Raw genomic sequence first — 25,847 nt, forward strand, 5'->3', positions numbered from 1 at the left:
GCTGTGTTCTAAGTGAAGAAGTGAAGTCTGGATTACAGAAATAATTTCCCCAAGGTCACAGTGCCGATAACTGTTGGACATCCAAACCATGGTGACACAGCAAAATTATTTTTAGGGGAGCTGGAAGAGTAATGCATTCCAAAAAATGCTAGCCATGTAAGAACAAGGACCTGAACTTCACATCTAAAACTCATGTCATTACCCACCCCCTCAGAAGGCTCTTGGGAGGTGAGGCCAGGCAGAGCTGTAGGCTTGTGGCACAGTCTTGCCTCCTAGATGAGTCTTAGGCCAATCAGGGACCCTGTCTCAAAATCTTAAAAACCAAACAAGCATCGATGGTACCTGAGGAATAGTATCTGAGGTTGTTCTTTGTCCCTCACGTGAATCTAAACATGCATACACACCTGCACAAACATAACATTCAACAAACACACACACACATATACATGCAAAACAATAATAAATAACAATTGTGAGCTTCCTAGTGAAAGACTAAAGTAGTGGGCCTATTTCTCTAGGAAATATTTAAGCTGATGTTGGTTGATATTGAGTATGTATCAGAAAGGCTATCAGAAGCATCACAGGTGGATAATGGTGCATGTTCAACTCTTCAGGCCTCTTCTAGAGGATTTGATATTTTGTTGAACTGCAGCAATGCATGCTCTCTATATTATTTATTAATAACTGATACATTATAAGCAAACAGTAGGCCATGGACTATTACTTGACTATTTCATCCTTATAGAATGACTAATATCACATATGACCATTACATCAATCTCATAAGCAGAGAATGGAGACCATGTCTAAACAATCAAAATTGCATATTATACAAGTTATTTTAGTTGCAAAGGACTATTTGGGATACATAGTATCAAATTCAGGTGTCTATTGTGCTGAACACAATTGTTTGTCTCATTAAACAAGACTTCTTGATAGAGACTGGTTGACTTAGGCTGGCCTAGCAACTGCTGTAATTCAAATTCTTACATAAATATTCTATTATTAAGTGATTCCTCTGCTGTAACGCATCCAAACTCCATGACTAAATCATTCAGTGAAGTGTTACATAAAATAACAATAAAAATAAATCTCTGAATTTAGATAAAATAGTGTGCTTGTCTGCTAATGTATTCTACTACCCACCTTCCCCAGTTGGTTCTATTAAAAATAGTACTGTAAAGAGAAATAAAAATCAAAAATAAAGCATGCTAGTTGCAAAGCATTTCAGAGAGGCTTTTATGTACAGTTTAAAGGTTCATGGGAAAGTGAATATTCCTAGAGTGGGGGAAGATTCTTCCTTTGAAGATAAGCCACACCCAGATCATTATCTGCATTCTGGAGCATTGCCTGGTGAGTGTTCTCCTGTGTGAGGGCTGTGCCTCACTCACACACATCACCACTCAGCCTGGCCGTTAGAAGGGCTTCTAAGCTAGCCAGCGCCTTCAGTGCAGGTGATCATTAGACTTTACCGAGAGTAAGTGAGGACAGAACTTCATATTTTCCAGTACACGACCTAAAATTCATCTATCCAATATACAACGTACTCTGATCAAATTCTTTATGTCCTTATTTGGGTAGTTTTCGTTTATAACTAAAACTTAGATGAAATTTTTAGAAGATACAATGCTAGTTCATTTCTTTGCAGATACAATTTAACTCATAGGATATAAAAATGCATCCTTAAAATATATTTAAAAGTTATTTTTATTCTGTGTATATATTTGTCTCCGCCTTTCATGTGTGTATCGTGGGCATGCCTGGCGCCTGGAAGCTAGAGGAGGGTGCCAGATCCCTGGAGCTAGAGTTGCAGACGGTTGTGAGCTGTCATGTGGGGCTGGGAACTGATTCCAGGTTCTCTGAAAAATCAGCCAGTGCTCTCAACCACTGAACCATCTCTCCCCTAAAAATACATTTATAGTCCAGCAAAATGGCCTAATGAGTAAAGATGCAGTTTACAAAACTAGATGGCTTGAATTTGGTTCCTAGGAATCACTGGTAGGAGAGAAAGAAGTGAATATGATTCCTGCAGGCTGTCCTCCGACTTACACACACACACACACACACACACTCAGAGAAGCACACACAAACCACACACTCACACACCAAAGACACAGACACACACACATGTAACATGTGCACACACACACATGTGCACATGCCTGTACACACACACATGTGCACACACATAGAAACACACATGTAGAAGCACACATACATGCTTACATGCATACACACATAAAATGCACACATGCTTATATGTACACACATACAGACATATACATGTACTCACACAAATACACACTAAATAAATACATGTAAAATGCATTTTAATAAAATGCTACCTTTTTAGACATGTAATATCAATCTAATACTGTCCATCTGTTGGTACTCTTTCTAGTCTTAATGGAAATTATTTAGAGGTAGGAGGACACTTAAAAGCTCCACCATTGTATTGTGACGTCTGGTGCTTGGTTAGTGCAGCCTGAGGAGACAGCTGCTCTTGCTACTTAAGTGAATCTCAATCTCATCAAGATTATCAATTGATTTTTAGAAAGTATAAGAATTTGAAGAAATAAAGAGCTTCTTTGTGATATAACGACAATGGCTAACTAATAAAGTCAGAGGAAGATTTCACATAAAAACTGCTGCCTACTGATACTCCAGCTACAATCTTCACTGATCAGAAAGATAAAGTAGATTTTCCAAATGTCTTTGTGTGCCATGTGCTCTAATGTGCGTAAGTCACCCACGCATAGATAAGAAGACAAGAGAATTTACACGTCATTGCTTGATACATTCTAGGCTATAGCATATATGCAGCATATAATAAAAATAGGTGAGAAAGTTGTTATCAAAAAGGCCACAATAATGGTCAATTGACAAATTAGAAATTGAAGCCAGGACTGTTTAGTTTGAAAATCAAAACTCTGCAAAAAGTCTTTGTATGCAAGCCTAGCATGTGTAGACACAACAGCGAAGAACATCCTATCACACCATGTATGCAATCGTGCCTAAGACGTGGGCATGGAAGTCCAGGGTGGTCAGCATCACTACCATCTACTGTTCACACTCATTTGTTCTGCATGTGAATCTGGCTTCAAGTGGAAAGTCAGAAATGCTTGTGTGTGGAGGAATTTTAATCCAGCAATATGGCTAACCTGGCAAGGGAATCACATCCAAAGACCTTCTAGGTCTGTCTGTGTGTTCCAGCTGCAATACACACCCTTAACCCTTCTGGCTGTTTTATATGTGACTGGAGAATTAGAAAGCCCACCAAGGCTGCAGAAAGCAGAGGACATTGGAGAGAAAGCCTCAGAAGAGAGATCTGCCTGGGGGTCATCTCCAGAGGAAATAGCAGTCTTTTTAATTCAGCCGGAAGCCCAGCAAGACACAGGAGCTGTGGGAGCCTTGAACCCAGAGCAAGGAACAACACTACAACCTCTGAGACAGGGAATCACAGCAAGCCACCCCAAAAGATAATTCGAATTATATAGACAGAGTTTTCCTGCATTAAACACTGGGAAACTCCATGTCAGATCCCTTAAGCGCAAGGGTAGGTTTTGAGGGAATAGAAATGTTACTTGAAAAACAAGATCATTACAGTACTCATTGCAACTGTGGCCATGGGAGTGAACCCCTCCCTACTTTCAATTGCAATCTTTATTTTTCCTCTCAAAAAAGCTTGAAAAAATAGCTGTGCAAAAAAAAAAAAAAAAAAAAAAAAAAAAAAAAGAAAGAAAGAAAGAAAGAAAGAAAAATCATCTATGATAATACATAGGCTTAAGATACAAGGAACAAAGGAAAAAAATAGGAAGTACTTAATTGTGAACCTAGGGTGCCTAATGAAATCGAGGACAGCCTGTTGACAATGGGGAAGAAGACTGGCTCAATGGAGTGATGCTGCCTATGGAATGCAAGTGTCTAAGTGTCTAGTTTATGTGTGGATTCATAACTATCTAATTGTACCTTGATAAACAGGAAGGAGGGATATCATTAGCTGAAGGACACTGAATTATAGAAAAAACTGAAAACTTCTATATACTGTATGTTTAAAATGTTTTAACATCAGCATGTTAGTCACAGAATGTGGTACATTGGGGATGGCCCTCTCCCTCCCCCACATGGGGACAGCACGATAAACCAGCTGAAGAAGGACAGATCATTCTTCAGATAGGCAAACTGAAAACCTTGATGCTGAAATGGACATTTGCTACAGGACGGATGATCAGGACTATAGTTATGAAGGATCCTCATATCCATGGATCTTCATCAGGACATCCAGACTGTTAAGTTTGTGATATCGATTACTGTATCTGTTGTAAAGTTCCAAGTTTATGATATTGATAACTGTATCTGTATACAATTTTTAGCTTAAACAGAAAGGAATTTTAATTCAGCAACATGGTTGCTCTAGCAAAGGATCATGTCCAAAGACCTTCTAGGTCTGTGTGTTCCAACTGGAACACACACCTTTGGCCCCTCTGGCTGGAATATAGATATACCCTCAAAAACTTTAATCCTAACCAGTGATGTCTTATTGAGGGGCAGACAAAGTGATGAATCAGAGAAAGATTTGACAGAATGAGTCAGAGATAGGATACGCCCAACTCTTAGGAGCACGGCACAGCATCTCAAGGCTACTTAAGAGGAGGGAGAGCGAGAGGGAGAGGGAGAGGGAGAGGGGGAGGGGGAGGGAGAGGGAGAGGGGGAGGGGGAGGGGGAGGGGGAGGGGAAGGGAAAGAGAATTGAGAGAGATTTTTACTGGGACAGTTTTACAGAGACAGGCAGAAAAAACAAGTCATACACAGGTGAAGACAGAATGAGCCAGAGAACGAAAAGGAGTCAGACAATTAGAACATATTGCCAAAGTTAGTATGAGGCAAAGCATAGAAAGTCTGTCAGAAGTCAAGAGAAGACAATTTGAATCAGTCAGCTTGGAGAGGAGGTTTGAGTCAGAATAACTGAGTTGAACCAGGCAGCCTACCAGAGTTCAGAAAGAGCTAAAAAAGAGTGAGCTCACTCAGCAGGAAGCCTCTGAGATGGCAATTAAATCTGGCATATAAAAAAATCCTTTTACCTTTGCGAAACTTACATGCTTACATGTGCAAAGTTGGAACCTGAGAACTAACCGAGAATAAATTCAGTAAATTTCATTTGGTTTTATTTTTTACCTTGGTCTCAGACAGCTGAGTTTGCTGGTTAATTTTGAAAAGGCCACATAATTAGTGAGGATTTGCCCCCTCAGGAAACTGACTCCACTGAGTAGAACCATTCTGTCATATGACCTACACAGAGTGCTCCCCCTGAGCTGTTTCAGATTTTAAGGATGGATGATGAGGAAGTTCCAATTCTATTCCTGGTTGGTCCAACCCTCTTTATGAGTATATACCTGACACGGGGAGGGGCACATACAAATCCTGAGGCAGAGCATGTGGGAGCATGGCCTTCCTACACTGTTATTTCATGTATCTCCATTACTTAGGTGTTTTCCCTCTGAAATTGTCCTCTGTGTTTTTAAGCAACAAATACCACAATTGCTTATGAATTTTGTTAAAACCAGTCACTGATACCCCAGTGGCCTTCTCAAGCTAAATTCTACTGCCTGACAACTCATACTTTCTATTACAGTATTTATTTTCACTCATTCTGAAATTTACTTTCTACTAATTCTAATTTTACTGGGTATATCATCTCCATTGTCAGAGAGAGAGAGAGAGAGAGAGAGAGAGAGAGAGAGAGAGTGAGTTAGTTTAGAGAAGTCTATTTAGAACAATTGAATAAAAAATATATACTTTCTCTTTCATTTGTCAGGGTTCTCTGGACATTTTAATTCCCCTGAGGGAAATGGGCTTCTCTGGCATGAATTCTTTAGTAGATTTCTATTCCAGCTGACAGATCATGATAGTTCCAGGGAATTTAGTACATTTAATGTTAACATCACAAGAATAGCTAATGTCGTAAGATACTTTGTGAAAAGGCTTAGAGATATTTTGTTTGTTTGTATATTTATCATCCTCATAGTATATCAAGGTGAGAGCTAAAATGTCACACATCTGCTCATAGCTTGCATTATATGCCATTGTACATGTCTCTACTACAATCCCATATGCCTGTCTTCATTCTAAGTGTGTAAAGATAAAGCAGCCAGTAGATAGTAGTAAGGGTGTACATTGGACTCATATCTGTCTGACTCTCATTTCATTATGTGGTTTCCAACCACACTCAGTACCCAAAACATTATTTGTGGAGTGACATCTTCATGTGTTTGTTATTACTCCAGCAGGTAAATCTGGTTTTGAGGTATGTGAGTGTGTTTGAGTGTGTATATGTGTATGTATGTATGTGTGTGTGTGGGGGGGGGGTGCTGCTTCAGGTAGTTGAAGCAGTGATTTATGACCAGTCCAAGGACCAATTAGAATGTTACATGCTATGGCCAATCACTTAGTACATAATTAGTGTGTAATTAAGAGGCAAAACTAATGCACCTGCTGAGCCGGCCTTTGTCAATAATAATGATTCTTTGTGGATAGTGCCTCTGCTTTCATTTCAATGCCAATGCAGAAACAGTAAATAAAGGTAGGGGGCGGATGGTAAGAGTGGACATAGAAAAAAAAACTGCAGGGACCAGCCTGCGGATTTATTTAATACTGAAATGCTAGCATTGCTTCATTATTTTAATGATGTTAAGATCTGGGGCCCTTTCATAACTTTCAAATACAAGACTGAGAATGTTTAAACAGCACATCAGGCTTTTACATTTGGTGTGTGCTTGTGTGTGAATGTACAGGAACCAAGCACAGGCCGGTTTGCTATGAAATTCACATGTTTTTTTCCTCCATTCCTGTTTAGCATGGAGATGGTCCTTATGCTGTAGGCTTAGCTGTAGGAGCTCCAGACACATCTAGTATCAAGAAATATTGCATGTCTTGGTATCTGCTACCAATCTCCAGGGAGATTGCTATATCTATGGACTGATCTGACATAGAATGGAGTATCTGATATAGGATGGGGGAAGGATGTGATGGGGAGAGGAAGTTTGTGGTTGGGCAGTTAACTGTCCTGCTCCCATCTTTCCAGACATATGACCAAGCTGCCAAGTCGTGCTGTATTACTGTTCCATCTGAACCACCCCTGAGGGACAACCTGGCTTGCTTGTGGAGGACCAATAGCACCACTGGAGTTCTCAATGTTTACCCAACATTGCAGCTTGGGCAGCTGAAGAGCATCTGGTTTGCCATTGCCAAAGGTTCTGTCAGTTACCTGATGGGACACATGCTCTTGTCAGCCATTCTAGGAATCACAGTATGAGACTTTAAGCTACCCTGGTGGGGTGGTAGCTTGTCTTTATTTATTGCCATAGTGGTCCCAGTGAAATCTGTAAAACAAAATTTTACAGACTGAGGCGAGAAATGTCTCCTGGGACTTTGCAGAACACCATGTTAAGAAGCCGAAAAAACTCACTTGGCAATTTCCTAAACTCTCCTTCTTAGTAGCCGGGACCAAGAAAAACCAAGCAAATTAAGACGGGCCCATAGTTCTCAAGAAGCAGTTTGCTCTGGATTCCTACAGCCTGGTCGATAATCCGTTTCCCCACAAGCTCCCTTTTAAGAATTGCAATGCTTTGCCTCATAGTCATTTACATAATTACAACCTTCCAACCACATGCAGGTTTATATGGCTGTACGTTTGTGGATGAGGGTGGCTCTGGCACTCTGGTATGGAAAGCATTGATTAAGTCAGGAAGTTTTTTACAAGGTAGAAGCTAAATGTTAGATAAGGATTTCTCACAAAAACTTGTTAAGACCCAGGGGGTATAAGAAACTTCAAACTCTTTGAAGGTTTACTGTAAACTATAAGTGACTCTATTCTAATCAGGAAGTTTGATGGCATCTATAAATTGATCCTCTGTATCTGTCACATGAGAAACATTGTACCTGATTGATTTTGCATTTCCTTGTACCAAATGGTTATGATAATTGTGCCTGTTTTACTGGCTACGTCTTTTGAAATGGTAATACCAACTCTTTATATAAAAATCCTTGCTTTAGAGCTCCTAAATACATTCAGATTCAAACCACCTCTGTGGTTGTTTCTGTTTGTCATCTCGAAGAACCTGTTCCTCTCCTGAGATCCAAGTTTCCCCCCTCAGATCAGAAAGTTCCTGGCTGCGACCATCCATGACAATTTACATTTTGATAGTGTGTATCATTGACTTGGCATCTTAATTTTGAAAATTTAAACAATTCCATTACAATACTTTGTGTTTTGATAACTATGTTGTTTAGCACCCCCTAATATCTTGCTTGTTAGGGAAATACTTTATCTACCATATCCTAGGCTGTGCTCTGATAAGGGAGTCTAATAAATTTCTTTAGTATGAATGTAGCTATTTCTAAAGGCATAGATAGCTGGTATTTGTCATCATCTGTCAGAGTTAAGAAAAACATCATTAAAAGAGTTTCAAATGGCCTTTTACTCTGAGCTGAAGTTGTATAGAAGAAACTCTCATAGCAATATAATAAATAGTGATGGTAAAAGCAACTCTTCAAGAGATACTCTGCTAGGCACTATGGGATCAAAGACAAGGAGTAGCATACAGTTCTTGCCAAATGGTCTTTAAAACTCAGAAGCGGTTAATTACTGGTTAATTACTTTCACCAGGATATATGGGACACATTGCTGAATGAAAAATAGTATATTGAATCACATAGATTTCACATCGCTTTGAAGTGCTTTGTGATCCAGTCAACCGAAAGCTGAAGCTTCACTCATCGAGATTACATGACACTGACATGGGAAAAACTCTCAATTTGCCAAATCAATACGCTCAGCTGATGTTTCAGGTGAAGGAGGCTGCATCTAAGAGTTGAAGGAAATCTTTTGCAGCTACTCATGATAACACAGGACATGACCTAAGGTCTTGGCTCATTTTCTGGCTATTGCTTAAGCAGAGTTATTAATTGCATGGTAGAAAAGAGTGTCTGGATTTGTGGTCTTACCGTTCATCCCTTCAAGTTCACTGTTGATTCCAACGTCGATGGAATTCATGATTTTGTCAATCTGTGAAAAGGAAAAACCATGTTAAGGCATTGTTGCATGCACTTTTATCATTGCATTCAGAAATAACCATTAAATGCTGCAATCATATATTTTTGGCGCTACTACCACAGCCAACTAAAATTCAGAGACCAACAGTACAAGTTTTAAAGGCAAACAAACATCTTTTGATTTTTAAAAAAAATACATAACTTATGAACTCACCTTTTTTCATGCATATGTGACCCATTAAGTTAGGAACTATGAACTCTTTAAATCCAGAAAAAGAAGAAAAGAGGACAGGGGCTATATTATTTGTGACCATTTTCCTTCCCTCGGAAGTTATGCACTCTCACTGGGAAAGGTAGGTTTCAGTTTGTGGGTGCAGCTATTAGAGTCATGTTCTAACCGAACTGAACCCCCACAAGCTAGTTGTTGGCATTAAAGAAGATAGCCATCAAAACAACTTCAGTCTATCTCTAAGTTAGATGTTTCAATGCTTTCTTATAAAAAGGGATTCCAAGCAAAATTTCAGGAGTTAAAAATTTGAAAATGGATATACTAAGAAAAATATTGGTATGTGGATTTGGAATTTAGATTCCAAATTCTAAATTCTAGCCGTCTAAAAATCCCCCCTCTTGTATTAGTCACCTGCAGAAAATGGAAGGTTTCAAGAGGACAATGAACATCACTCAAGTGTTCCAATTTGTTCAGTGTGAGAAAAAATGTGGAGATATCAACTGATTTTTCCAAACAGCTCAATTTAGAAAGTCAATATCAGAATCATGTCTATTTTTGGTTCTCAGAATACCAAGGTGACCTCGTGTACTTCAAAGCTAAATCTACCCGGCATGGCCTTTTCACAAACAAAAATGTGACATGTTAGGATAAAACCTAACAGATTGAAACCAGTTTCCATTCTTTAAAAAAAAAAGTCAAGAAAAGGCAAGAAACATTATTATTATGTTATGATGTAATTCTCTTAGGGAGAAATGAGACAGTACAGTTTTACAAGGGGACTTTATTTTAGGAATAATTTTGTCTTTAAGTGGGGTTTAGAGTAGGGAGACCTGACACTAAAGTGCTTTTTCTCGTTTAATGTGCCTCTGATAGCCACAAGTGGAAGATATTAATAATATGTATTTGTTGCACGGTTCTCGAAGAAGAGCCAGAACTACTGGCTTTCCCATTAAGACTTAAATCATAAGGATCTGTTTCAAAAATAAAAGACACTTTAAAGAAGGAAGGCATGCTGACAAAAAGTTTAGCAAGCAGCTAAATGACACAGCAAAATAAGATTTTTCTCCAACTGTCAGCCGCAATGCCTGGTGGGACATGAAGGGACTGTTCCCCTGCATCTCACAGCTACTTATTACTTCTGCTTGATACCAATTTCTATGGAAACAAAGTGTCCCCCACACATGTAGCAATGTGCTCATTTTTCTACTTGCTGTGAAATTACTGTATATTATCCATAGAACCTTTCCCTTCTAGTTGGAGCTGTATGTATATATGAACACCCTTGCCCACCCGCCCCCCAACTTCAGCTTTTGATTTTAAAAACTGAGAATCTTTCTTCCAAACTTCATTCAACTCCAAAGCCTACATAAAGAGCAACAAGAAAAGTTGAGCTCACTTCTTCCCACTCCGATGTGAAAGAAGGTGTTCGTTCAGAATTGTCTTTGGAACTGCGCTCTGCGGTTGATGATTTGCTCCAGGTAACTCTTGCTTTGTCCTTAGAAGGGTAGGCAATAAGATCAGAATCAGACTTGGAGACATTTTTAGATAAATGCATGTCTATCAGGGCTTTAGGCAATGACCTTATTCTCCCTAGAGTACATGCTCTCTCCACAAAGCCCCCTGGATTCACACTCCATTGGTCGCCATTGCGGGATCCACTCCTGGACATTCTTGTGCCAACGATGGTGTGGTTCTCAAGTTGGTGGCTTCGTTTGTGGAAAATTGTTCTACTGACCACTTTGGGTTTAATTTTCTTCACTGAAGGCTCTGGGTTATTTTCTATTGGCGTCTGTTTGAAGGGCAAAGGACTGTTTGCCAAACTGGCTTCCTCTTCTCTGTCTTCACATTGATTTCTTTTCCCGTACAGGTGAAATGGATTTTCAGGAGACTCACAGGCTGGAGAGGATCCGTGGAGAAGGCCTGCGAACTGCCCAGCATCATACTCTTTTGGGGGTTCATCATCTTCCTGCTGAGAGAGGTCATCTGCAAAAAAACAAAGAGGGCCTTCAGGATGCTTGCTTACAAAGGACTCTGACAGCCACCAAAAAGTGGCAATGCCTTTATGAACTTTTATATACCCAGACATTTGATTTATTTATACATTGTAACATACTTGCTTTAGGAAATACACATGATCCTGTACTGCCACATGTAAAATGAACGTGTGTGTGTGTGTGTGTGTGTGTGTGTGAGAATGGGATTATGTGTGTGAATTAAATCACTCTGATACTTTGTAGGGTTCATTTGAAAGACATAAACTGAGTAATTCCAGTAGCTAAATATATCTTTCCTTCTTGATATGAGCATATATGTTTGATGTTAAATGAACAAAATTGGGTTTCTTGAAGTGAGACAACCATATCCTGAGTCCCACAGTTAGTAGTTATTGTGTGGTAGACCATCAAGGTGCCATTATACATTCTGACATCCTTCTACACTTCTCTCATCAAATAATTCAAAACCAAAATCCTGGGGGAAGGGGAGCAGTTTATTTAGTAAAAAGTTAAGATACATAATCCTGAGAGTATTACTTTAAGTATTAAGATAACACTATTCAGATTATATGAGTTAAACAAAAGGAATTTTTCAGGCTCAAAAGAGGCAAGTAATACATTTATCACTTCACTCAAAAACATGACCCTTCAACAAAACTGATGTTGAGCTGTACACAGAGCTTGCTCTTTCTCCTCTGAAATGGCACACCTTCTGATTCCTTTAGGTCTTTGCAAGGGCAATGCAGAAATCAAAGAAGAAAGGTGATTTTTTTTATTGACTTAGAAATGTTTCTAAGTTTTTCTTTTTAATGACTTGATTGATCATATAAAGAGACACTGAGTAAAAAGTTCTCCAAAGGACTTGGCAAAGGAAGACAATTTACTTTGTTTTACAGAAGTAATATCAATTCACAGGCATAGCTATATATTTGCCAAGGTCAAACTTATGTTATATGACCAGGCCTTTAGTCTGGTCTCCTGAAGTCAGACACAGTATGGGGCATACTGACAATACACTGACACTGATTGGCTGATTCACACTTGGAAAAAGTTTATTGTTATCACAAGACTCAATTCCCAAAGAGCTTATGAATTAACAAGTAACATTCAATGAGTATGGTCTACTTTCTAGGCACAGAATGGAGAATTACATTTGCACCATGTCATTTGATCCTTATAGCAATTCTGTGACCTGGTTATTAACAATAAACATTCTTTTCTGATAGGAAAAAAGATCTACAAACAAAATAACAAACTTCCCTAGTTTTGAAAAACTGGAAACCAGGGTGAATCTCAGTTGATATTTGTTCTGGGGCTGGAACAGTTAAATCTTGGTGCTGTGCATGGACCCTGACTAAGCCTCTGTGCTTCTCTCTCCCTATAGCTGGTAAAAGTATGTTTCTTCTTGGCTCTGAATAACTTCCAATCTTATGCTGGTTCACGGCAGGATTTTCCAAGATCATATTTTCCCATCCAGACCTATTCCATCAGCACCCCAGAATAGAAGAAAGAAAAGCAACAGGAACTGAGATCCAACACTCTGAGCAAGAAGCAATCTGCATCTGTCTACTTCTATGTGATCTCCGTGTTGGTCTTATCACAAAAACTCTATCCCTTTGCAAACAGTCATCCACATTTTGCATTCCTCTTTCAACAGAGGCCATTCTTGAGGCAGAGGTCATAGTTGGGACAAGACACTATAGATTCCTTAAAGACTAGTGTTTATTGCTTCTTATGTCTATTTGTTAAGAAGTCCAAGCCAACACATAGCTTAGCTTGCTGAAGTTTCTGTGTCTAGTAGTAGTTAAGCTGTGACTCAACCTAAGGTCTGACAGGTTCCAGAATCTGCTGGCTAGAATACATATTACTACTGAGATAAAAGAATAATTTAGTGTTGGCTTACTAAGAGAATAATAAGGAGGCTCATATTGGAGAGGATCATCACGTTCTTCCTCATCACTATTTTTGGAACATGAAGAAGGAACAGCAAGAGCAGTACTGTTTTGTCTGATGTGTGTGCCTCTTCTCAGACACAAGACAATACTAGGAGGTTGCAATAAGACCTGCAACCTCTTCCAGTTTATTTTCTCACCCTTCTCTCTGGGTGCCTTGGACTACTGTACTCTACAGCCCCAGCAGGTAGACAGATGAAAGTCATGGTAGGAAATGGTCAAAAGAAGGAGGAACAAGGAAGTTTAAAATTTTATTCTGAAGGTTGCTTAAAAGACTAAAGTTGCTAAAAACACTAAAGTGATTTAGTTTGGAAGGAAAATTGAAGAGTGTGAGAAACCTATTATCGGAAAAAGGTCTGTAACTCTTAGTCAAAGGGTTTTCTGACCATGTTAGTTTTCTAGAATAATGAGAATTTTAGGGACACTATATTTAAAGTTTAAAGGAGTCTGTGAGTGATAGTTTAAGGTTACCATCACCTCTGTGTTTTGACTAAAATGACTGTAATTACAATCTCGAGTGATTTGTGTGGACCAATCTCTCCAGTCACAAGCAGCCACTTCCTTAAATGAAAGGGAATTTAGTTTTTAGCTTGTAAGCTTAGCCTTTGAATAACAGTCCTTAGCATCGTGACAGTTGAACATATGTTTGCTTGAAGTGGTAGAATAGTTCTTGCTTTATTTCAGGGGTCAAAATTTAAAGGTTACTCAAATCAAAGAAAAGGAGACATTGATTTGAAACGTGAAGTGTTTGTGTGGTGAATTGATGGCAATCCATCCATCTGCTCAGGTTCCCTGAGGCCCCATTCCTCTCTATAGCTACCCTCTCCCTGTAGCCACACCCTCTCCCTATAGTCACACCTCTCTCTTAGCCACACCCATACCAATGGCCACACCCTCTCTCTACGGCCACACCCCTCCCTGCTTCAGCCCTTGACACCGGGAACAAGTGTTTTGCATTGGTGAAAGAGACAGAAGCAAACACAATGTGTGATGTGGGTGGTCTGAAAAGTGGTTCCGCATTTAACCAGCTGCTCTTGGAATCTTGCCAGCTGACCTACTGGGTGATGACATGACAGCCAGCTGTTTGAAAATGTAGCTTTTTTTTTTTTTTAAATATTTTTAGGAATACTGGAGTCAATATATCATGAAATGATTGTAATTGGAAAAAAGGTAGGCTTGTTGTACTTAAAGATCCAAGAGAGGAAGGTATCTTACTCTCTGGGGGCCACAGGGGAGGGACATGTGGCCAGATAAAAGGCAGACGGGATAGGAAGAGATTATGAGTGAATGTCTTTTTCTGGCTTTTATGGAAAGAAATAAGGCGAAGCAGAGATAAATGGGTTTCGACTGTCTAGTCTGAATCAGTTCAGCAGGACGGTCTCTGGGTGCCTGGTGCCTGACCCTGGATAATTAGAGCAGCCTCAGACCTGTATGCCAAGTGTGCACGGAATAGCATCAAGTGTTATTTGATTTGAGATGAGCCGAAACTGCCCAAAGAGGAGGAAAGCCCTGGATCCATGAGCTCAGAGAATGCCTATTATTTTAAAGCTCCCAGTCTGAGGTGGCCTGATATGTCTCTGGCATACTAGTGGCTCACATCAAATCCCAAGTTTTCACAAATCAATCCATTCTATAAAAAAAAAAAAAAAAATAAGTTGTGCAGTGCTTTTCTTTTCCCTAGCTTGGAAACCATGGTTGTCAGCAGCATACACCTAAAAGTATGGCCACTGGGCGAAGTGACAGGCCTGTCTTAGTCCATTGGGCAGCTCTAACAAAACACTATAAACACAATGGCTTATAAAAAACAAAGAACTGTTCATGTCCGTTCCAGAGGCTAACAAGCCTGGCAGAGACACTAGAAGATTGTCTGATGAGGATCTTCACGTTCTAGTTCGTTCGGTGATAGCATCATCTAACTGTGTCCTTACCTTCTAAAGGGCATGGGGGGGGGGGGGAGAGGGTTCTTAGGAGCTTTTTATATGGGCCCTAATCCCATTCATAAAGGCTCTGATCTCATCAACCTCCCAAATCCTTCACCTTCTACTGTCTACCACCTTGGGGGTGAGGAGGCTGACTTATGTATTTAGCAGGACACAAACATTCAGATCCCGGCAACAAAGCAGTTAGGATGATTTCTGTTGTGTGTAACAAGAGAAAACCATGTTTATGTTATTACGATGAACAATTTAATCTAAAGGGTTCCATGTTTTATAAGGAAATAAAATATTAATTGGTGCCATTATATATCAAATCAAGATTATTTTTGACATGGTAACCATATAGAATTTACTATTTTATTCTTATTTGAACACCTTTATAAGTACACTTTAGAAAGAATTTTGCATTGGGTTACTATTTCCTTACATGAAATTTCTGCAAAGAATATAGATTAAACTGTTTTGATAACTTGTCTTATTTAATTTCATACTTCTCTTTTGAGAAAGTGGGTATTCTGTGCCAAGGTAGAGAAGTAAATATGTGTGAATTTCAATCTGATAATCATTAGCACTTCAAAGAAATGCCAAAGCCTGTATCTAGCAGTAAGCAGTTATATCCTTTTTCCACCTTTGCTTTTGATTTTCATCACCTACATAAATATCCAAATAATAGTAAATTTAAAAAAAAATCATGTTAGAGTAAAAATCAATTATAGAAAAAAAGTGACTACTGTTATAGATGAAACTTTTGTCTGTTAGGCTACTCCATTTTTCCTTCAAGGGAAAAAAAATCTAATTTTAGAGACTCTAGTGTTAGTATTGATATTCATAGAAATGATTGATTCATTTCACAAATACATATGGAACACTTTTTGGTATATTCAGTGGCAAAATTTCTGCAGGAACAAAGGCAGAATAAAGTGTCCCTCCTCCTGGCTATTACATTTCAGAAAAAGGCATGACCACAGGGAAATAAGGAACAGTCTCATTTTGGATGAAGTGATGGCGTTAGCATAAGGAGGGAATGAGAGGCGAATGCGAAGGGACCTGTGTGAGGCGGAAGGGGCTGTCTTTCTGGGGAGCTAATATCCTGTAGACACAGGACTCAAGGAGGAGACATTGGTCTTTCAGCGTTTGGAGGATGGTTATTTCAGGCCTAGGAAAGAAGAGAGAAGCTTGGAAAAGCTATCGAGGAAGATCGAATGGCTGCTCTGGCTGCAGTGGAGTGGGTGGGAATGTGTAGCGCGGTGAAGGCAGTAAGAACCAGGGGAGGGCGGATGTAACTAACACACGTTCTGACAGCCTAGGCTTTCCGTTTGCCGTTTTGAGTTTTGAGTTTTCTTTGGTGATTCTGTTTCTACTTTCATGCCTTGGAAGTTTTCATCCTTTCATTCAGCTCTTTGTGTTTCCACAGCCTTTGCCAGAGCATTGACTCATGTTCTTTAAGGCCTTTGAACATACTCATGAATGCTATTATGAAGTCCTGGTCTTATGCTTCAACTAAATTGCATTTTTTCAGGGTCTACTGCAGTAGGGTTGTGGACTTCTGGAGGAGGCATACTGTCTTGGATATTCATGCTTTTGTTTTTGTGTTGCAATCTAGGTATCTGGGGATGATCATGGGTATTATGATGCTGGAGGCATACCTTAGTGTCAATATCTAGTATCATTTTCATTGGGATAAGGGTCAGTTTCTTGGTTGCTGAACCTGAGGCAGATGTAGTGGCTGTAGGGTCCCTGGTAGAGTGTTTCTGTCGCTCTGTGGGTAACACAAGGGATGGGGCTGGACTAGGAGGAAAGGCTGAGAGACGCAAAGAAAGAGCTAAGGAGACAAGGTCTGTGTGAGGAGGAAGAGATCCCAAGGAGAAAGGTGGGAGGAGGGGCACGTGCAAACTGCAGGACTAAGAGTAATCCTGGACAGACAGAAAGGAGGGTGGAAAATCGCCTACCTGCATTCCAACCCAGTATGGCTACTGGGGGTCCCTGGTAGAAAGTGGTTCTGTAGGTCGGTGGGTGACACAAAAGAATGGAGATAGGTTAAAAGTGAAGTCTGAAAAGGGCAGTCAGAAATAACTACTGTGGGGGATGGGTCTGCAGCAAGAGTGGCCCAGGGAATGGTGGTGGAAGGCGAGGAGCTTCTACAGTAACCTTTCCTCTGGAGAAACTGCAGTGAGAGCCTAGGGGGACCCTGGGTCTAACTAGTACTTTTTATAGGTTTCCTGACATTGTTCATGTCAAGAACAGGACAGTAACATAGCTTTTTTTTTTTAAAAAAAAAAAAACAAAAACAATTCTCTCAAGGTCCCTCTCAAGGTCACTTTTTTTTTTTTTTTTTCGAGAAAGGGTTTCTCTGTGAAGTTCTGGCTGCCCTGGAACTCACTCTGTAGACCAGGATGGCCTCAAACTCAGAAATCCACCTGATTCTGCCTCCCAAGTGCTGGGATTACAGGCATGTGCCACTACCACCCGGCTCAAGGTCACTTCTAATTAGGTTTCCCAGTCAACTTGACACAGTCTAGTCACTTGTTAAATGACTTGTTCAATTGATGGATTTCTCAGATTAGACTGGCCTACACACATGTCTGTGGGGGACCGTCTTGATTGTTAATTACAGTAGGATAGCATAGTGCACTATGGACTGTACCATTCCCTAGGCAGGTGGTCCTATAGGAGAAAGTCAGTGAAGCATGATCCTAAGAGTGAGTCGGTAAGCAGGATTCCTTCATACCCACTTCAGTTTCCTGTTTGATTTCCTTACTTGATTTTCTCCCATGATGGTCTATAATCTGTAACCTGAACAAAACCTGCAACTCCCTTAAATTGCTTTTGGCTGTGATATTTATAATAACAGAGTGAAACTAGAACACATGGGATAACTTGATTGTCAATTTTGATTGCCAATGTCACCGTGCTTAGACTCGGGAAGGAAAGAAACTGCTAGGCATGTATGTGATGATCCACCTCGGGTGGGGGCAGCATGGTTTGATAGGCTGGAGTCTTAGACTGAGTAAGATGAAGAGAGAAATCTGAGCACTAGCATCCATTGCTGTCTGCTTCCTGATTGTGGCCGTCCATTTAAGGCTCTTACCAGTTACCATGACTTATACAACACACTGGACTGGATTCATAGACTGTAAGTGGGAATAACCTCTTCCTTCAATACTTATCAAATACTTGTCATGTATTTGGTCACAGCAACAAGAAAAGAAAGTAACACAGAAAACACTGAGAGGTGGGGCTGTTGCTGTAATAAACCTTAGGACTCTGGAATTGGTTTGTGGGAAGAGGGGAGGAGTTTGGAGCTACAGGAAGGAGTCCTAGAATGCTATATACAGAGCTTAATGGAGCACTCTAGGTGCAGTGTGGATGATCAAAATTTGGACTGAAATCCAAACCCTAGAGGTGCAGCTCATGAGGACAGCAAGATCTTTTCAGGAACTACCTTCAGATCATTCATACCACATTTTGACAAAGAATTTGGCAGTACTCTCTCTGTCTTGAAAATGTAATTAAAGTGAAATTAAAAAGTAATGGACTAATTAGTTTCATCTTTTCCTTTTTACTGTTGGGAGTATGTCTGTATGTGTGCACAGTATATGTATGTGTGGGGTATGTACATATGTGTACAGGTATGCATGCCTCATGTTAACTGCAAAGCCATAGAAGGATATTAGGTATCCTGCTTTAGTGTGTTCCATGCATCCCTTTGAGACAGAGTCTCTCACTGAACCTAGAGTTAAGCTGTTAGCAAGCCCCAGCCTATCTCTTGACTCTCATCTACAGCGTTGATGTCAAAAGTGCACATGACCTCGCTTAACTCCTTATGTGGGTGCTGGGATCTGAACTCGTATCCTCAGGCTTGCAAAGCAAGCATGCTTACCCGTTGCTACAATCTCCTTAGACTCTGAACTCATTTATTTAGCAGAAATTTCAAGAGAGCATAGCCTTCAGGCTACAGTATGAATACCACTAATTGTGCTTATCCAGATTACAGTAAAACAGAGCAGAAAAGATGTGAAGATACACAATTTGGCAAGGAAAAAGAATGTGTGTGAGTTTAAAGAGAAAAGTAATAAAGATTGTAAAAGACAAAATGAGAGCAGTAATGAAAAAATGCAAAGCCTTATCAGTGATGTCTAAAAAAAACTAGGTATCAAGAAATCTTAAGGCACTACAGTGGATAGGGATGACATCACAGCAGGGTCCAGAACTGGTCAGCAGCTGGGCATCTGTAAGGATGGAGAAAGGGAACATCTAATAGAACCTCCAGACTGAGGCATCTGGAAACTGTCATCAGATAGCCCAAAGGAAGAAAGCTCTATACCAAGAAGGATGCTGAGCAGCTGAACCTCAAAACAGTCAGGAAACCTTGAAAAAATACACCTGCAACAGCAAAGAGATGGAGCCTCTGGAATCTCAGGGATGTGCATCAGATGCTGACTCTAGGAAGAGTTTTCAAAGGTAGAACCCATAAGGTGAGGGGGTGGATTGGTGGGTATGAACACTTACTGCTTTTGCAGAGAGCTGGGATTCAGTTTCCAGCATCCACATAGTCCACATCCACATCCACATCCACATCCACAGCATCCACATCCACATCCACAGCATCCACATCAGGTAACTCCTGTTCCAGGGGTTCCAATGCCTCCTTCTGGTTTCAGTAGGTACCACACACATAGAGACATACAAGCATACACGCATACACGTGAGATGAAAATAAGGACCAATTGTTCTTAAATGTGGAATCTAAATTCAAGGTTAAAAAAAAAAAATCCAAACTGAAGGAGATCTCTAAGAGAAAAGCATTTCACAGGGCGGGGCCGCAAAGGCGTCATGAAAGGCAGATACCCTGCCGATCCATGAGCATGGGAGGTTTTTCCATTTTCTGAGGTCTTCTTCCATTTCCTTCTTCATAGTCTTGAAGTTCTTGTCATACAGATCTTTCACATGTTTGGTAAGAGTCACCCCAAAGTACTTTATACTGTTTGTGGCTATTGTGAAGGGGGTCATTTCCCTAATTTCTTTCTCAGCCTGCTTATCCTTTGAGTATAGGAAGGCTACTGATTTGCTTGAGTTGATTTTATAACCTGCCACTTTGCTGAAGTTGTTTATCAGCTGTAGGAGTTCTCTAGTGGAGTTTTTTGGGTCACTTAATGGACATTTTGCCAAAAGCAATCTACAGATTCAACGCAATACCCATCAAAATCTCAACTCAATTCTTTACAGAGTTAGAAAGAGCAATCCTCAAAATCATCTGGAATAACAAAAAACCCAGGATAGCTAAAACTATTCTCAACAATAAAAGAAATTCTGGGGGTATCAGTATCCCTGACCTCAAGCAATACTATAGAGCAATAGTGTTAAAAACTACATGGTATTGGTATAGTGACAGGCAGGCAGATCAATGGAACAGGACTGAAGATCCAGAAATGAACCCACACACCTATGGCCACTTGATCCTCGACAAAGGGGCTGAAAACATCCAATGGAAAAAAGATAGCCTTTTTAACAAATGGTGCTGGTTCAACTGGAGGTCAGCATGCAGAAGAATGGGAATTGATCCATCATTGTCTCCTTGTACTAAGCTCAACTCCAAATGGATCAAGGACCTCCACATAAAGCCAGACACTCTGAAGCTAATAGATAAGAAACTGGGGAAGACCCTTGAGGACATCGGTAAAGGGGAAAAGTTTCTGAACAGATCACCAGTAGCATATGCTTTAAGATCAAGAATTGACAAATGGGACCTCATAAAATTACAAAGTTTCTGTAAGGTAAAGGACACCATCAAAAGGACAAATTGGCAACCAACAAATTGGGAAAAGATCTTCACCAACCCTACATCAGATAGAGGGCTAATATCCAATATATATAAAGAACTCAAGAAGTTAGACCCCAGAAAACCAAATAACCCTATTAAAAAATGGAGTACAGAGTTAAACAAAGAATTTTCACCTGAAGAACTTCGGATGGTGGAGAAGCATCTTAAAAAAATGCTCAGCTTCATTAGTCATTAGGGAAATGCAAATCAAAACAACCCTGAGATTTCACCTTACACCAGTCAGAATGGCTAAGACTAAAAATTCAGGAGACAGCAGGTGTTGGCGAGGATGTGGAGAAAGAGGAACACTCCTCCACTGCTGGTGGGGTTGCAAATTGGTACAACCACTCTGGAAATCAGTTTGGCAGTTCCTCAGAAAACTAGGCACCTCACTTCCAGAAGATCCTGCTATACCACTCCTGGGCATATACCCAGAAGATTCCCCAGCATGTAATAAGAATACATGTTCCACTATGTTCATAGCAGCCCTATTTATAATTGCCAGAAGCTGGAAAGAACCCAGGTATCCCTCAACAGAGAGTGGATGCAAAAAAATGTGGTATACACTCCTGGGCATATACCTAGAGGATTCCCTACCATGTAATAAGGATACATGCTCTACTATGTTCATAGCAGCCCTATTTATAATTGCCAGATGCTGGAAAGAACCCAGGTATCCCTCAACAGAAGAGTGGATGCAAAAAATGTTGTATATCCTCACAATGGAGTACTATTCAGCCATTAGAAACAATGAATTCATGAAATTCTTAGGCAAATGGATGGAGCTAGAGAACATCATACTAAGTGAGGTAACCCAGACTCAAAAGGTGAATCATGGTATGCACTCACTAATAAGTGGATATTAGCCTAGAAAACTGGAATACCCAAAACATAATCCACACATCAAATGAGATACAAGAAGAAAGGAGGAGTGGCCCCTTGTTCTGGAAAGACTCAGTGAAGCAGTATTCGGCAAAACCAGAATGGGGAAGTGGGAAGGGGTGGGTGGGAGGACGGGGGAGAGAAGGGGGCTTACGGGACTTTTGGGGAGTGGGGGGCTAGAAAAGGGGAAATCATTTGAAATGTAAATAAAAATATATCGAATAAAAAAAAGAAAAACAAAAAACAAAAAAAAATGTGGTATATATACACAATGGAGTACTATTCGGCCATTAGAAACAATGAATTCATGAAATTCTTAGGCAAATGGATGGAGCTAGAGAACATCATACTAAGTGAGGTAACCCAGACTCAAAAGGTGAATCATGGTATGCACTCACTAATAAGTGGATATTAACCTAGAAAACTGGAATACCCAAAACATAGTCCACACATCAAATGAGGTACAAAAAGAATGGAGGAGTGGCCCCTTGTTCTGGAAAGACTCAGTGAAGCAGTATAGGGCAAAACCAGAACAGAGAAGTGGGAAGGGTTGGGTGGGAAAACAGGGGGAGGGAAGGGGCTGATGGGACTTTCGGGGAGTGGGGGGTCTAGAAAAGGGGAAATCATTTGAAATGTAAATAAAAAATATATCGAATAAAAAATTATTAAAAAAAAGGCAGATACCCAGCAGGAGGGGATGTTGAACCCGATGCAACAGCAAAGTACCATGTCCAACAGTAAAAGGATTGTTCGGGAAAGCCAGGTGTGAGGAATTGCGGTGGCAGCAGCAGGAGGTGTCTCGAATTAAGCAGAGAAGTAAGGCATGTCTTAATTCTTCACAGTGATGACAGGGGACTAGGAGGCGCATAAGCTACTGTAATTTATTCATAATCCATTCATAATCCTTCGTGGGCATCTCTCCCCATTAGTTTAGGATAACCCTTCCCATTAATCATGGGAAACAAAAAGTCAATTAAAGCTACCCCACTTAAAGAAACGGCAAGAAAAAATAGAGGGAAAATGAATGTTAAGAGCTAATCAAATCAAGAGACTTATAGCCCCACCTCCTCCCAAAATGTGAAGCTGCAACCTAAAATTTCAGAATGAAGAGCAACAATTAAGACAGGAATCGAGGCCCTGGGAGAGTTACATGAATTGTAAGTATGGGATCTCATATGTGAGACGTCTGGCCATTCTCTTCCCTCGAAAAATCAAACCTGATGTAATTAACTGTCATCGGGGACAGGGATGTGGTACCCACGCCTAAGTGGGGGTGTGTGGTACCTATGCCTAAGTAGGGAGGCATGGTGCCCATGCCTAAGTGGGGAGGGGCACTGCAGAGTCTAAACACAGCAATAGCACACTGTCCATTTTCAGAAGGAACCTAGGATGGCACGTGGAGAGACCCAAGCTAAAGAGTCAGGGACTGGGAAGGTGAGAGGGAACTCGTGCCGAGGAGGTGGGCAGCTGGGAGTCTGTAACAGAGCAAACCAGGAAAGGTATCCCAACAGAAGCTTGGTCTAGCAAATGTCTTCAGGCTAAGGAGAGAGAGTAAAGAGGGTAAGCAAGGGATGTTTAAAGCCCCACCAGGAAATGAAGTTTTTCAGGTGGAAACTTGTTGCACTGGAGTGACAGTCTCAATGGAAGTTGAGTGCTTACACAGGGGGACAATCTGTCATGGAGTTCCAGATCTTATCAGAACTACCTAAGTTCCAGGTAGGGATGGGGAGGTGGACACTGAAGTCTGGCTACTTCCGGAAGGATGGAGTAAATCAATAATTGCATGAAGAGCAATGGGTGCTAGATCTCTCTTTGCTCAAGGGAAGAATTTCCAAATAATGGAGAACAATCTAGAAGTGTGACGAACTGGAATGAGAAATAACCCTGTTTTTCAGATAAAGAGAAAGACGGCAGACAGATGTAAATATGTGTTTGTATATTATGTGTTTAGAGAAATACCCTAGTGGTACCCAGCAGAAGGACCAGAGAAATGGATACGTGAAGGCCAGATTTTGATTTCTAAATACATTTCCTACTAAAACAGGGATGGTCTCAAAAGTAACTGACAGTCCAAGGAGGGCGGGAACAACATGAGATGAGTCTAGAATGTCCTATGCCATGAAGGATGGAACCACTCAAAAGATGATAAGACATGGTAACAAGACAGAGGCTCCACTGGTTAAATAGAAGATAACTTCTGAAAACCATTAAATAATTATAGTAATGGCTTATAGCCCATTGAATACAATGTGAAAACACAAGCTCAGGAAGATGTATAAATAAAATGGTCTTGAAAGTTTGGGTAGGAATGGGGCTTAATTTCAAATTGCCTCCTTACAGAATAAGTCTTTATTGTAAAGACCGAGTGATTTGATGAGAATAAATCTAGGAGGTCGTATTACTTTATTCCAATGACCTATGTTGTTATCATCAATAATAGAACACAGCAAAACTACATTCTCATCTGCTAGAACCTAACACAAGAAATGCAGAATCATTTCTCTATTTTCCCAATGAAGATGAATAACCTGTCTAGTCAAACAGAACCATCAGATACTCCCGATTTGTAGACCATCTATGATGTGACCCACCTTAGACCATTCTAGGATGTGAACCACCTGTAACCTTTAAATGTATGAAGATCTAAAAATCAAGGAAAGACAAAAGAACAATTCCCCATTAAAGAACACTAAGATGCTACAGTCAAACAGAACACTTGACTCCAAATTGATCTGTCATCACGAAACCAGTATTGTTGGGGATGCTAGCAACATTTCAGTGGGCCCTAAGGGATTAATGGTAGTAACGGATTAATGTGAATTTCCTGACTTGTTGGGGCTGTGCTTTAGAATGCATTTGGCTCTAGAAAATGCTACCCATAGTTCCAAAAGGGCAGGCCAGCCAGGAATATGTCAAGTCTTCCAGATTGTTTTCATGAAGCCTGTGAGATGGCTCAGAACTGCCAAGCCTGTATCATGAGTTCTGTCTCTGGGACCCACATAGTGGAAAGAGAAAACTGACTCTTGATCCTATAGGCTTGGTCACGCCCACCTTGACCCACACCCACTTGAATATATAAAAGGAATTTTAAATCTTTGAAAAAAAAAAAAACTGCCACCCTTCAAACTCACTCTCTCATCAATGTGTGGATGGTTGTTTAGAGGGTGCATGATCTAAAACATTCCTTCCCAGAATGGAAGTACACCATGGTTTTTTTTTTTTATATATTCCCGCTGTAGGAACTGGTATAGTCATTCCTGCTTAAATGAAGTCACAGGTTTAAATGTAAAAGGGAATGGGAATGACCACACCCTCCCAGCACTACTCCGCAGTGTACCATGGGAAAGACATCCTGTCTCACCTCCAGAACGGCTCTAGATTTTGTATTTAAAAATGTTTGCTCGAGGATTCAATGGGTAGCCCTAATTATGTCCAATATTTTGATGTTTAATGTTCTTCTTCCAAGGTTGCTATGAACTTTGTTAATGATTAGATGGTAAGATTATATCAAATATCTAAACTTATTATGTAATTTTTATCCTTTAAGTTGCCAGTGAATGAAAGTTACACATTTTTCCTAAACGTTAAACACCAAACAATAATAGGACACAGATGGGAAAACCGCAGTCTGCAGATGATGGTTTTCTTAATAGGTTCTTTGAGAATTTTGCATCCTTATCTATGACTAAAATAGACTTTTTTGTAACCTTTCTTACATTAACTGTTCAATTTTGCTAAAACGACTTCAGTCTTCATCAATTCGGCTGAGGAAACTCTCCAATTCTCTGTAGATTTTCTTACAACTTGATCATTTCGGTTATACTTACTTTTCCTTTAAAATCACCTGAACTCCATATTTTCTTTGTGGGAAGATTTTAAATTACCCATTCAACTTTACAATCATAGGACTATTTGAGGCTTATATATATTTTAATGCCTTTGCTATAAGTATCTAGAATTTGACCCTTGCCTTCAGAACTAA

At 40.1% G+C, this 25,847-nt stretch overlaps 1 protein-coding gene across 7 annotated transcripts in view; it reads right to left on the reverse strand.

Annotated features, from left to right (window-relative positions):
- Positions 1-25,847, reverse strand: part of Anks1b (ankyrin repeat and sterile alpha motif domain containing 1B) — a 1,102,934-nt gene that overhangs the window by 451,606 nt on the left and 625,481 nt on the right. For 4 of the 7 annotated variants that reach the window (XM_052165653.1, XM_052165652.1, XM_052165650.1 and 1 more), the window contains exons 13-14: positions 10,676-11,262; positions 8,988-9,063 (exon numbers count right to left, since the gene is read on the reverse strand). In XM_052165653.1, the coding sequence (XP_052021613.1) occupies positions 8,988-9,063; positions 10,676-11,262 (663 nt within the window). The remainder of the gene's footprint in view (positions 1-8,987; positions 9,064-10,675; positions 11,263-25,847) is intronic. The other 3 variants (XM_052165654.1, XM_052165651.1, XM_052165655.1) reach the window with 1 other exon arrangement.

Source organism: Apodemus sylvaticus, chromosome 20 (assembly GCF_947179515.1).
Source record: "Apodemus sylvaticus chromosome 20, mApoSyl1.1, whole genome shotgun sequence".
Classification (NCBI taxonomy): domain Eukaryota; kingdom Metazoa; phylum Chordata; class Mammalia; order Rodentia; family Muridae; genus Apodemus; species Apodemus sylvaticus.